The sequence below is a fragment of the Pongo pygmaeus genome, chromosome 12 (assembly GCF_028885625.2).
Source record: "Pongo pygmaeus isolate AG05252 chromosome 12, NHGRI_mPonPyg2-v2.0_pri, whole genome shotgun sequence".
Taxonomy (NCBI): domain Eukaryota; kingdom Metazoa; phylum Chordata; class Mammalia; order Primates; family Hominidae; genus Pongo; species Pongo pygmaeus.
In genome coordinates this window covers 61,378,620-61,390,442 of record NC_072385.2, presented here as the reverse complement: position 1 = coordinate 61,390,442, position 11,823 = coordinate 61,378,620, and the positions used below count along the sequence as shown (strand labels likewise).

Sequence of the window (11,823 nt, the reverse complement as noted above, 5' to 3'; positions counted from 1 at the left end):
TGTGGTCTGCACCAAAAATACTCATTCCTATGACTTAACAAAATTTGACTTGCATTCCTTCAAGGCCCAGCTAATTAACATTCTGCTTCTTCTGAGCTGTCTTTCCTAACCAGACCCTTTCCTTCACTAGGCCAGGATGACTGTACCCCTCCTGCACTGAGTCTAAAGTAGGCTCATCTCTCCCTTTTCTCCAACCTGGCTTTGTTCTGGATAATCCTACTTCACTCCATCTTGACTGGGAGCCTTTCCTTGGCAGGGCTAGTGTTCAACATTGGGTTCCAAGTTGCCTAGCCCAGTGCTCCACATAACTCAAGCATTTCAAAAAGCTCTTCTTGATGATGATGCCAGTGTTAGCTGCATAAGCAGGAAAAAACCTAACCCAGGGGTTAGGGATGTTTCCAAGGCCACAGTATGGCTCCTTGCCTTGTGTGGAAGGTAGGCTTTCTCTTCCCCACTAGGCTCTTGCCTGCTCTAGTCCTCAGTCCAGCTGAGTGGGGATGCAATGTCAGCCATCCAGTTCACCAACCACAGCTGCACTGTGCAAAAGGGATGGAAGAACAAAATACCCATGAGACAACACCGTGGCTTTTGAAACAGGTATGTAGGCTTTCTTGTTTAATAGCAGTTAAAAGAGGAAAATGTACAAGAGGAATAAACATGCTCTTTTCACAGAGGAGCTTTCCCCTAACCATGTGGCCCATCTGTATCAGTAGCTTTACTAGTAAGTTTTAGAGAAAAAAGTTCCCTTTAGAGTTAAAAATGGACTTTCCTAATTTTCTCTATAAATGTGCAACTATCTGTGCAAAATAAAAACGCCATTCCCAACACCTTTGTGAAAAATAATTGTGAATGCAGGCAAAAAAAAAAAAAAAAAAAAAGAAGAAGAAGAAGAAGAAGAGGCAATTGCAGTCAAGAGAGGAGTCCTGGGAGAAGGGAGGCTAAGGTAGGGGAATTTCTGCAGCAGTTCCTAGAGAGTGTGCTCAGAGGCCTGATGAGGAAGGTCATGGCCAAAGCCAATCTTGGGAGATAAAAGGTCGTGGGTCTGGGACTTGCTGAGTAAGCACTTGTCAAGTGTACAGTAAGGCTAGAATGACTTGGAGGACTGGTATGCAATGAGAACACTGGGCAATGCACCCTGGAAACTGTACATTCCCTTTGCCAACAGGATCTCACTTCCTGGTTCCCATTTTCAGGTCCTGTTCCTCCCTACCTGCAACAGCTTCATTTATAGCCTGCTCAAAGAGATTTTCCCTATGAATGTTAAAATGATGTAAGCAGCCTATATTACTACTGAAACCTAATAGAGTCCCAAACTGGACTGTCCCTTCAGGAATATAGACCTGGTTTCCTCAAGAACTTGGCCAAGGGTTCATCCTGACCAGAAGCCATATAGGCTTCTAGCCATCTGTGTGCTTGCCCTCTTATTGAGGCCCTCCATGGTACTTCTACATCTCTAGGTATTTGAGGCCATATCTGAGGAGTCTGATGGGTCTGGGCACACATGCTTTGCACAAGTCTTCTCAAGGGTTGGCCCAGCTAAGGTTATAGACAAAACTAAAAACCATCCCACTTTGCTAGTTCAAAAACTTGACATTGCTGGTCCCTGTTTTTACCTTCCCTGGCCCACCAAGAGTATGTCTCTACATACAACTCAGTAGCTGCATGTTGCTTTTTGTTAGATAAGGTGAAGGCAGACTAAGAATGGAGAGAAGATATATCAAAGGGTCCATCTTTATATCTTGAGCTTGAATAAGCTTTTTCTTTCATGGGACTTCTGTGCAGAATAACCCCTATTCCTCCACCTTGTTCACCTTTTCCTCTATAGCACAGTTCTTCCAAGGCAGAGGTTTGAGACCAGACCAGCAATGATGATCCTCTAAAAAGACAAACACTGTGCCATGCTTACACATCTCTCCATCTCCACTTCAAAGTCTCTCAGCACTTAAAGCTGAAGAGATCTTGCTGCAAACTGGGTACTAGCAAAGAAAAGTGTTTTGAACTCTTCTCAAGCAATAGAACTTCAGATTAATATAATCATTTCTCACTTGTTTCAACAAAGATGAGAGCTTGGCGATGCCATTTTGGCTCCTGCCTTCTCTTGGCTTATCAAGTTCTGGGTGGCAGTGCTCATCCCTTACCCTCATTCTGAAACCCTGGCCAACCACCCAGCCCTCAGGATGAGCCTCAGCGGCATCTGTGAGCTCACATGTAGCCTGGTCTCTCCAGCTTTGAGGAAGTTTGTATGTCTGTGTGCACACCCTCTTCCCCATGACTATCAAGATATGATAGGATATGGTGCGGTAGGGGGGTTGGGGAGGGGGAAGGAAGTACTTCCCTCCCCAGAAGCAACTCAGTAGCTGACAAAGGTAGTGAAGAATTCTGTTTGATGAGTCTCTCCTCCCACCAATCCAAGCTGGAAATGCCTGTGTGGCTTATTTGTCATTGTTTGGTGATGCATAATTATACTCTTGCCAGTAGCCATCTTTCTGCTACTTGCCAGTAGCATCTTTCTGAAGTGTCTTAAAGTACAGTTTCCCCCGACTGACCTCATAGCAAAGCCCTTGCATTAAGTCTCAGGAGTCCATCTGGGACAATGAGTGCAGCCTCCAAGCTAAGCTGCTCCAGGCTTTAGAGTTTGGAGGACAGGATTATAGGCAATCTTTCTCAGACAAAGCCAAAGATAGCTTTGGGGATCTCAAAAGAGGATGGGAACCTTAGGCTTGAGCAACAAAATAATATCTAGAATATTATTTAGTGAAGGACAGTTGGGCCAGAGGCAACAAGCCACAAGCCATGGTTGGCTCTGTCAACTTTATGGTAACAATGTCTCCATCCCTAGAGGCATCCAGTCCAGTCATGGCTGCCCCCACAGTGCAGAGCTGGTGACATTTCCTTAAAGATGATAGCCAAAAAGCTGGTTTTAAAACAAAAAGGAACAATCCCAACTAATCCTCAGGTTACACCTAAGGGTAAGGTAAGGGCCATTTTTAGGCTTCCGAAATCTGAACTATTTCAATGGCATTACTGGAGGAGGCTAAGTCTGAAATGCCCTGTGAAGACCTATGGAAGTAACTGTTGATTTATGTCCTGAACCAAGTGCTCTGACTGTGAATGAAGGAAATGAGATGAACAGGGAAGGGATTGGGTCTCTGATTCCATGAAAACTGGCTTTCAAGATCCAGAAAAACTCTTCGAGTTGAGACTCAACACTCCTAGAGTTGCGGCAATATGCAGCTAAACATGGGATCCAATTATTACCGCTGTCTACTTAGCTGTATCCTGCCCCAAAAAAATTTGCAGTAAAAGCCTCGGGTTAGAACAGGCTAAAGAAACTGCCATTCTTGGGGGATTGGAATGAAGCTGTCATCTTGCCATATGCCATGCTTGTTCACAAGCCAGTGAAAGTCAGCAGACTGAGGAGATGACCCTCCAGAGCTTCCCTTAGTGTACTAAACAGTAATGTTTGCCATGCCCTTTCCTTGTATTGAGAAGAATCAACCTCATCTATGTGGTGAATGGGCATCTAAGAGTGAACAGGACATATTTTAGTATCCTTTTGCTTACTCACTCTACCTCCCAGTGCCAGATACCCACTTTTTGTGGTTCCTAAGCCCCAGACCTAAGCTTTAGAGCCATGGATGAAAGGTGGTTCATCACTGTGGGATTGATGATACCACCATCTCTAAGATAACACAGATAGTGTAGTAATAACTTCCCCTGAGTGCCAGCCTAGCAACATCTCATGTACTTGCTTATTCTTGTGCCTCTTTTACTATAGGGAAATGTTATGTGAATACTGCACAGGGGTTAATAAAAAAATACATATGCTCTCTTTGAAGAAGAATGCACAAATGCAGGGTCAGCTGGGGCTGGATCCCAGACTAGGGGGCTGCAGCAGGTCGCCTCTGTGAGTCCGGGGTCACCCTTCATGAGTGGTGGCTGCTGATGAGTCCTCGGAGCTGCTTGGCCACAGTGTCAATGAGTTTCTGCTTGTCTCGCTCATTTTTCCGAAACTGTGCAAACATGTTGTTCTTACGGCTAGTATCCTTCATCCTAAACAGAGAAGGAAAGAAAGAGGGCAACATGTTTGAGGAAACAATGGTGGAAGGAGAACCTGCAGGAAGCAGGATGGCAATGCATCTTAACCACTACCCAGAGTAATGACAGAGTCCAGATCATCTCCACTGTCAGGCCCACACTCACCTACTCATCAGGAAGCTGGCATTCTGGCACCTACAGCCCTCCCAACTTCAGTCACCTTTGGAAACTGGTCAAGACCCAGTTTTGGAGGGGCCAATCTCCTTATCCCTTATACTTGCTCCACCTAATTCATTCTCTTCTCTCAGCAGGTATGTACCTGCTATAGGTGTCTGGGAAAGGGAACAGCTCTGCTGGTCAATAAGCCCTTATAGAATGTCTAGGATCCACTCATTACCTCATGAACCTACTAAATCCTGATAGGACGTTTGAGATAATATTTGAAAGGTAAAGCAGGAAAAGTGTTCTTAACTAGCAATTCCAACAAAACATGAATAACTGAAGGCCACTGTGTATTTCTAAACTTCACTCTAGCTGGCTACTCTATCCTATCCCTAACAAAACTAAGGGCTTGACTGACCTTTTTCCTTTCGTCTCAGGGTAAAGGCACATAGGTGGTGTGGTAGCTAAGAGAGTATGGTGCTGAGGAAAGCATGTGCCAAATGGCTGGGCCATCCTCTCACTCCATAAACCAGAGCTTTTTACATAAGAAGCCTTTCAGTTCTCAATGGCTGTCTGTACCCCTGGACCTTTGACCTTTGGGTCATGCTAAAGCTTCATAGATGGCATATTCCTAGAACACAAACCATGGGCAATTCTGGCCAGCGGTTCTTTCAGACAGAGAGCCCTAACTGGGAAACATGGACAAGAAAGTCAAGACTAGGCTGAGATGGTCACAGCACCCCCAAGTCTGACTAAGCAACTGTGACAGAATTCAGGAATCTGCTATTCCCTGCAGAGGGCCCACAACCCCTGACATCTATTGGTGGCCACTAACTCTTGTCCTAGCTGCTGCACACCAGACCCATATCCCACAGCTAGTTCCAGTGTTAGACAATTGAGAACATGCCAAGACAGATTTCTCTCTGGGATAGGGGCAGGCCAGTCTCACCAGAGTTGGGCCAGCCCTCTGACTTCACTGCTCCCTGGGCTGTGTGGAGACAGGCTAGAAGAGGGGAGGGAAGGAACATGGTACCGGGCTATAAACTGTCCCCAGGCTATTTCCCAGGGGACTTTGGGCCAATCCTGCACCATTTTCTCCCCCACTGTGGGTGGCCCTTTGCAGAGGAGCAGATTAGAGGCCAGTGAGTCAAAAGGCCAGAGATCCCACAGGGGCATTTATGTTTGGTATATATGATATAAATTTACAATATATATATTCCATAAGGGCATTATATGTGGCAAGAAGGTTCTAATGAGCACCACAGCTATATGGCTCTGGCTAACAGTGATAGCCACAAACTAATTAAGAATTCTTTTAGCTGGGCACGGTAGCTCACACCTGTAATCCCAGCACTTTGGGAGGCCAAGGCGGGTGGATCACGAGGTCAGGAGATCGAGACCATCCTGACTAACACAGTGAAACCCCGTCTCTGCTAAAAATCCAAAAACTAGGTCAGGTGTGGTGGCAGGTGCCTGTAGTCCCAGCTACTCGGGAGGCTGAGGCAGGAGAATGGTGTGAACCCAGGAGGCGGAGCTTGCAGTGAGCCGAGATCTCACCACTGCACTCCAGTCTGGGTGGCAGAGCGAGACTCCGTCTCAAAAAAAAAAAAAAAAAAAAAAAAAAAAGAATTATTCATCAAGCAAACTCAGAACATTGAATATAAGGTACGACCACCCACATGTGGAGGCCTGTGCTTGGAGGGGAAGAAGAAGGGGAAGTGACTGCGCTAGTTGAAGAGAAAGCACGAGGGTCCTTAAGACTCTGATAATTACTGTATTTGTTCCCTAACACACTAGTTGCACAATTACGTTTGTAGAACTGGCCTAGTTTTAGATAGTTCCAAAGAAAGATTCCCTTTCCTCTGCTGGGTATACAATATATCTAAACATTAACAACAACACAAAACAAACAAAAAGAAATGAAGAAAACCACTTCCTATATTCATAGGGCATTTAGTTTAATATCCTACATTATCATTAATTTCATGACTCCTGGAAGCAGCTGAGAGACAGGCAGCCCACTGGCTTTCAGCTCCCACAGGGAAGCTCCTGTAATATCTAGGAGAAAGAGGGTAGTCTTTGGCCACAAAGGCTAGAATTTCTTGGCCATTAAGACCTGGAGTTGGAACGAGGCACTGTAAAGATAAACTCAAGTACCCTGCTGGTTTCTACTCAAGAATGCTCCAAAAACAAAAGTCAGCCCTCCCACCTTCCATCCCATTCTGAAAGCCCAGTATCCTGTTCTACTTTATTAACAGCTATGGCCACCTCTCAATGATACAGGGGCCACTTCTTTTCCCTAAATGTCTTTAGCAGGTCTTTTGTCTTTCTGTTTCACCCTGCTAAGAAGGGCCAGGTTGAAAAGGAGAGTCAAGATCTGATGGTAGAGCTGGCTGTGGAAAAGCAGGAATAGGTCAGGTAAAGGGGTCAATTCCTATGAGGCTGGGAGATACGGATTGTAGTGATCTGGATGCCCTTTGCTCTGCTGTGTTTGGAAGGAAGCTTTTAAACTCTTCTGATTGCTAGGGCTAAGCACATAGTTTCTTTACTGGCCAACGCTCCAGAATGGTAGGGAGAGGCTAATTATTTTAGACTATTGTTGAGCCATAGGGAGTGGATGAGCCAGTATTTCCTAGACCAGAGATTCTTGGGAACAGAGTTTGAGTAAAGGACTGCTGAGAGAAGTAAATAACTGAAGGGAATCCCAGAGCCCATTTGAAGGACACATATGACCATTAAATATGACCATTTAAGCACCAACTCAAAGATCAAAGTGTTCCCTTCTTTCAGCTTGGCACCAAGAACTGTGGGATTAAGCCTTGCCTCTAATAAAGGGTCTTCTATAAGAGATGCGGGTTCTAGATTTTAAAGCCACCAAGAGGTAGGGGAGGCTGCTGAGGAGCTCCCTTTGGTCAGGGCTTTATTTCAGGCCTCACACTAGCAAGAGTATTGAGTGTGCCAAGAAGCTGAATAGGAACAACCCTTTACCTGGCACAATGGGAGAAAATCCCTGCCGCCACTCCCAGCCCCAAAGGAATTAGTAAGCCAAGGGTCACTCTAAGGGCCAAGGATAGAGAAGGCAGCCAGCCAGTTGGCACCAGGCTGGTTTAGTAGATTAGTATGTCAGGGCGGGGACAACTCAGAGGCTAGGGATTTTAGTGTAGTCATTAGTGTCAATGAGGAAACCAGAAGGACTTGCCTCAAAGTGATGGAAAAGGCCCAAGTGAATAATATACTTACTCTCTAGATATCCTAGGGCGGAAGGTCAGTGGGAGAGAGAACCATGGGAAACAAAGTTAAAATGGAAACATCAATCTCTGACGTGGTCAGGAGAAAACTGCAGTCTGAGTTTTTAGTCCCTTGGCTCCAAATACATACCCCTGCATCATGCTCTTGCCTACCCTTCACCTCTTCCCCTTTTCTCCCCCTTTCATATTACATAGTAAGAAGGATAGACTTTGACCTCTCCTTCTGCTTAAGGCTCCACTCTGACTTCCTGGACTCTGAGCCTTGTCTTCCTAGGATTTGAGACATGGTTGACTGGCCATATATGTAGACTTCCTACACCGCCTAGATGCAGGGCATTCTTCCAAGTAGCTGGGGATTAACTAGTTTCTCAGATTTCAAGAGAAACCTGCCTTTTTATATGGGTCTTGGTCTCTGACCTGCCAGCTCTCTAATAGATTAGCAAAGCCAGAGCCAGGCTGTAATACATAGCATTTCCCAGCTTCTGGGTGACATATTTGTTAGCCCTGAGATTTCCTGGAGCTGCCTAACTTACTTTCAGTGGTAGCACCTCTGCTTCAGAGAGGCTACAGCTCTGTGGCAGGGAACCCTCTGCAGGCTAGTGACTGCATAAGGCAAGAATTAGACACCTTCTCCAATACAGCTTTGTTGGGATAGTCAGCACAACAAAGCTCAGTCTGGCAGCGGGTGGGAGCTGGGAACAGATGAAGGTTTCAATAATTCTAAATAATTTCCAGGGATTCTCTACTAGGAACCACAGAAGCCATCTGTTCTGTGGAGTTGCACTATCCGTCATCATACCCCAGATGACTAGGGCAGCCTCATTCTGTTCACCAGGCTGGCCTGAGCCCCAAACCAAGCCATTTTTTTTCTTCTCTTGCCATCTCTAGTAAGAGACACTAGTAAGAGACCCATTAAACTAGAAGGTAATGTCAGAGTCCAATTCTGATCCATACTTGGCCTAGCTTGTTGGGGGCTCAGGAATTAATAAGCCACAGGAGGAAGACTGGCCTGCCAAGTCCAGTGATTGAGATTGCTGACAGCACCCAGGGCCTATGGCAACTTCCAGAACAAGGCTATCTTTCAAGGTATTGGCAGTGGCAAAATTATCTTCTATGCCAACCCCCAATCCCTGTCTCCCCACCTGCCAACACAGACCACTGGACTAGGTACTCACTTCTCAAGCAGGGTCAGAGCAGTCACTGGGTTTACCCGGAGGTACTTGCAGTTGGGCTGACCATAGTCAGCAAGGTAGGTTGACCAATCCCACTGGATGAAAAGATCCAAAAGCTGTAAAATATCCAAACCCCACCCCAGGGATCAGTCAGACAGACAAGACAAACCAAGATTCCAGAAACCATCATTCTTCACTACCAGCTAATAAATTAGATATATAAAAATTAAAATATAATAAGAAAAAGAAGAGCTACAGACTATTCTTTCAACCAAGAAAATAAATGAGTAAACATTAGATGGCAGACTTATCTCTGCCATAAGCAATAAGGAAACGTTGCTAAGACTATATGCCAGCAGTTAGCTCTCAGAGGCAACCCTGTAAAGAAACTAACACAGGACTGAATCAAATATGATAATAATATCATAATAATTATTCACTTACTCATTTAATAAATACTTATCAAATGCCTTCCACATGCCAAGAACCATTCTCAGTATTCAACAAAGAACAAATAAAGGTGGATGTAGTCCAGTGCCACATATGCAATTGTTTGAACTTCAAGGTTAAAAGGTCTGGGTTCAAGTATCAGTTTTGTGACTTGCTGTACTGACTTAGCCCAAGTGACTTAGGTAATACAGACATATACACATGCCTATATACAAATAGGACACACAGATAACACAGAAACACTGAAACAAGGCGTAAATGGATCATGTAGCATTTATAAGAGGCAATACGTGTTACGTCTATGCAGTCACAGGCTAAGAAGATGAAATCAGGGCCATAGTAGATTAGCCCATGATTGAAGACACAGAGTCTAGCTAGAATTGGGTTATGAGTGTTAAAGAGAAGTGCCAAGAGCTAGATGTGTGAAAAGACAATGAGAGCTTTCTGAGGGTGAGCTGAGTTCTGACACTGGGGAGATTTTGACTGAGAGAAACTAAACTTTTGTCAAAGGCTTTCCTTCCCAGTCAGTTTTAGCCTCAGACATCACGCTAACAAATATTCAAAAATTGTAACTAAGTAAAACAAACAAATAAAAGCTTCTAGAAGGGGCACAGTCCCAGACTCATATCACTGCATAGAGGGAGAACCCTCACAGTACTTTTTGACTCAAGACATTCTCCATTTCTCCCTTTCCCGGAGATAGGTAAGTGCTGATGAGGACAAGTAGATGGCTGGTTGTGCAGAACAAAGGCAGAGAGGCCAAGAGTGCAGTCATATCCAATGCCAGAGCCTGGGCTCTAGGCATACCTTCCTCCATGTCTGTCTTCACTGTGCAGCTGGGCAAACAGGCAGTATGGGCCTTGCCCTATTTGGCCAAGTCTCCACTTCATCCAGTTTCTTAGAATAGCTGTTATGAACTTCCTGAAGCAGGATGGCAATTGGCTGAAGTCCCAAACCTAAAACTGAGAAAAGCCCCTACACCCTCAGCCAAGAAAGGGATTTTAGAGATGAGAGAAGGAGTGGGGGAGAGACAGGCACACTGGTTGGTCTGGGCCAGGATGGTCCCAAACGGCCCCTCAGGCCATTTTCAGGTCATGCCTATTTTCATTGGCAAGTTAAAAGGCTTCTACCACTTCCTTCTGCTGACCCAAGGCCTCAGAGAGTTATCCTTTAGAAGAGAATTTCCCTTGACTTTCTACTCTAGCATCAGTATTTCTTTCTTTCTTTTTTTTTTAAAAAAATTATACTTTAAGTTCTAGGGTACATGTGCACAATGTGCAGGTTTGTTACATATGTATACATGTGCCATGTTGGTGTGCTGCACCCATTAACTCATCATTTACATTAGGTATATCTCCTAATGCTATCCCTCCCCCTCCCCCCACCTCACGGCAGGCCCCAGTGTGTGATGTTCCCCTTCCTGTGTCCAAGAGTTCTCACTGTTCAATTCCCACCTATGAGTGAGAACATGAGGTGTTTGGTTTTTTGTCCTTGCGATAGTTTGCTGAGAATGATGGTTTCCAGCTTCATCCATGTTCTTACAAAGTACATGAACTCATCCTTTTTTATGGCTGCATAGTATTCCATGGTGTATATGTGCCACATTTTCTTAATCCAGTCTATCATTGATGGACATTTGGGTTGGTTCCAAGTCTTTGCTATTGTGAATAGTGCCACAATAAACATATGTGTGCATGTGTCTTTATAGCAGCATGATTTATAATCCTTTGGGTATATACCCAATAATGGGATGGCTGGGTCAAGTGGTATTTCTGTTTCTAGATCCTTGAGGAATTGCCACACTGTAGCATCAGCATTTCTGTCCTGCGGTCTTCAAAGACCACTCAAGACAGCTCCACTTTACTTGCTTCCTGGGACCACGACAGGTACTGAGAGTACCCCTTGTTCTAAAGTTCTTTCAGTACTGTGCTTTACACATTTCACTATGTTTTCCTGCAACTCCTAGGGAAAGAACTATGAAAAAGGATAGCGTTTTTTCAATTAAAATTTTTCTCACAAATTAAAAAAAAAAAAACCCCTAGGAAGGCTTTTACTATTTGCCTATTGAGGAGCTGATAAGAAAAGTGAATGAATATCAGAAAAGTCTAATTGGAAAACCATTTCTTAAAGCTATTTTAGATATTACTTTTTCAGCCTATATGGACATATACATGCATGTAATAAAACTACCTTCTTTTTAAATGAATTCCTAATTTCTGTGATGGAATTAATTGTATTAGTATTTCAGATTTATTGCTAATTACTACCATGTATTTGTGGTTAATGACACATGAGAAGTCACTAGTGGACAGTGGAGAGAAGTTCATGGCTTAGCTCTAAGTTATGGGATCTTTGGGGTGTCGCTTTTCTGGCCGGAAACCTGTGGCCAGTGGCACCTTTGCCTGAGTTTTGCTCTGGCCCACTGGGTTTGTTCCACCCACTTGGCCTGGGAGGCTGAGCTCATGCCTGCCAGGGACACTGGAGTCAGGTGTGGAGCAGCAAGGGGTGTGTGTGAGTAAGTATGGAGTCCGGCCACTGCACAGTCAGACATGCTGGGTGCTGCCATGGGGTGGGCAGCTCCAGGTGCCAGCATGGGCACCAATTCTCTGTGAGAATGAAGCTGGACCAGGTGCACTGCATGCAGCTTTCCTGGATGGCACCCAGGAATGTGGCAGCACCCAGAAGCTTGGAGATGCCAGGAAACACAGGGCCCCAAAGAGGGAGTCACAGCCCTGGCTCAGGGAGCTCCCAGG

At 44.9% G+C, this 11,823-nt stretch overlaps 1 protein-coding gene across 2 annotated transcripts in view; it reads right to left on the bottom strand.

Annotated features, from left to right (window-relative positions):
• Positions 1 to 582: 582 nt before the first annotated feature.
• EXOC6B (exocyst complex component 6B) overlaps positions 583 to 11,823 on the bottom strand; it is a 661,647-nt gene continuing 650,406 nt past the window's right edge. For both annotated transcript variants that reach the window (XM_054473677.2, XM_054473684.2), the window contains exons 21-22: positions 8,624 to 8,736; positions 583 to 4,053 (exon numbers count right to left, since the gene is read on the bottom strand). In XM_054473677.2, the coding sequence (XP_054329652.1) occupies positions 3,927 to 4,053; positions 8,624 to 8,736 (240 nt within the window). In that variant the 3' untranslated portion in view covers positions 583 to 3,926. The remainder of the gene's footprint in view (positions 4,054 to 8,623; positions 8,737 to 11,823) is intronic.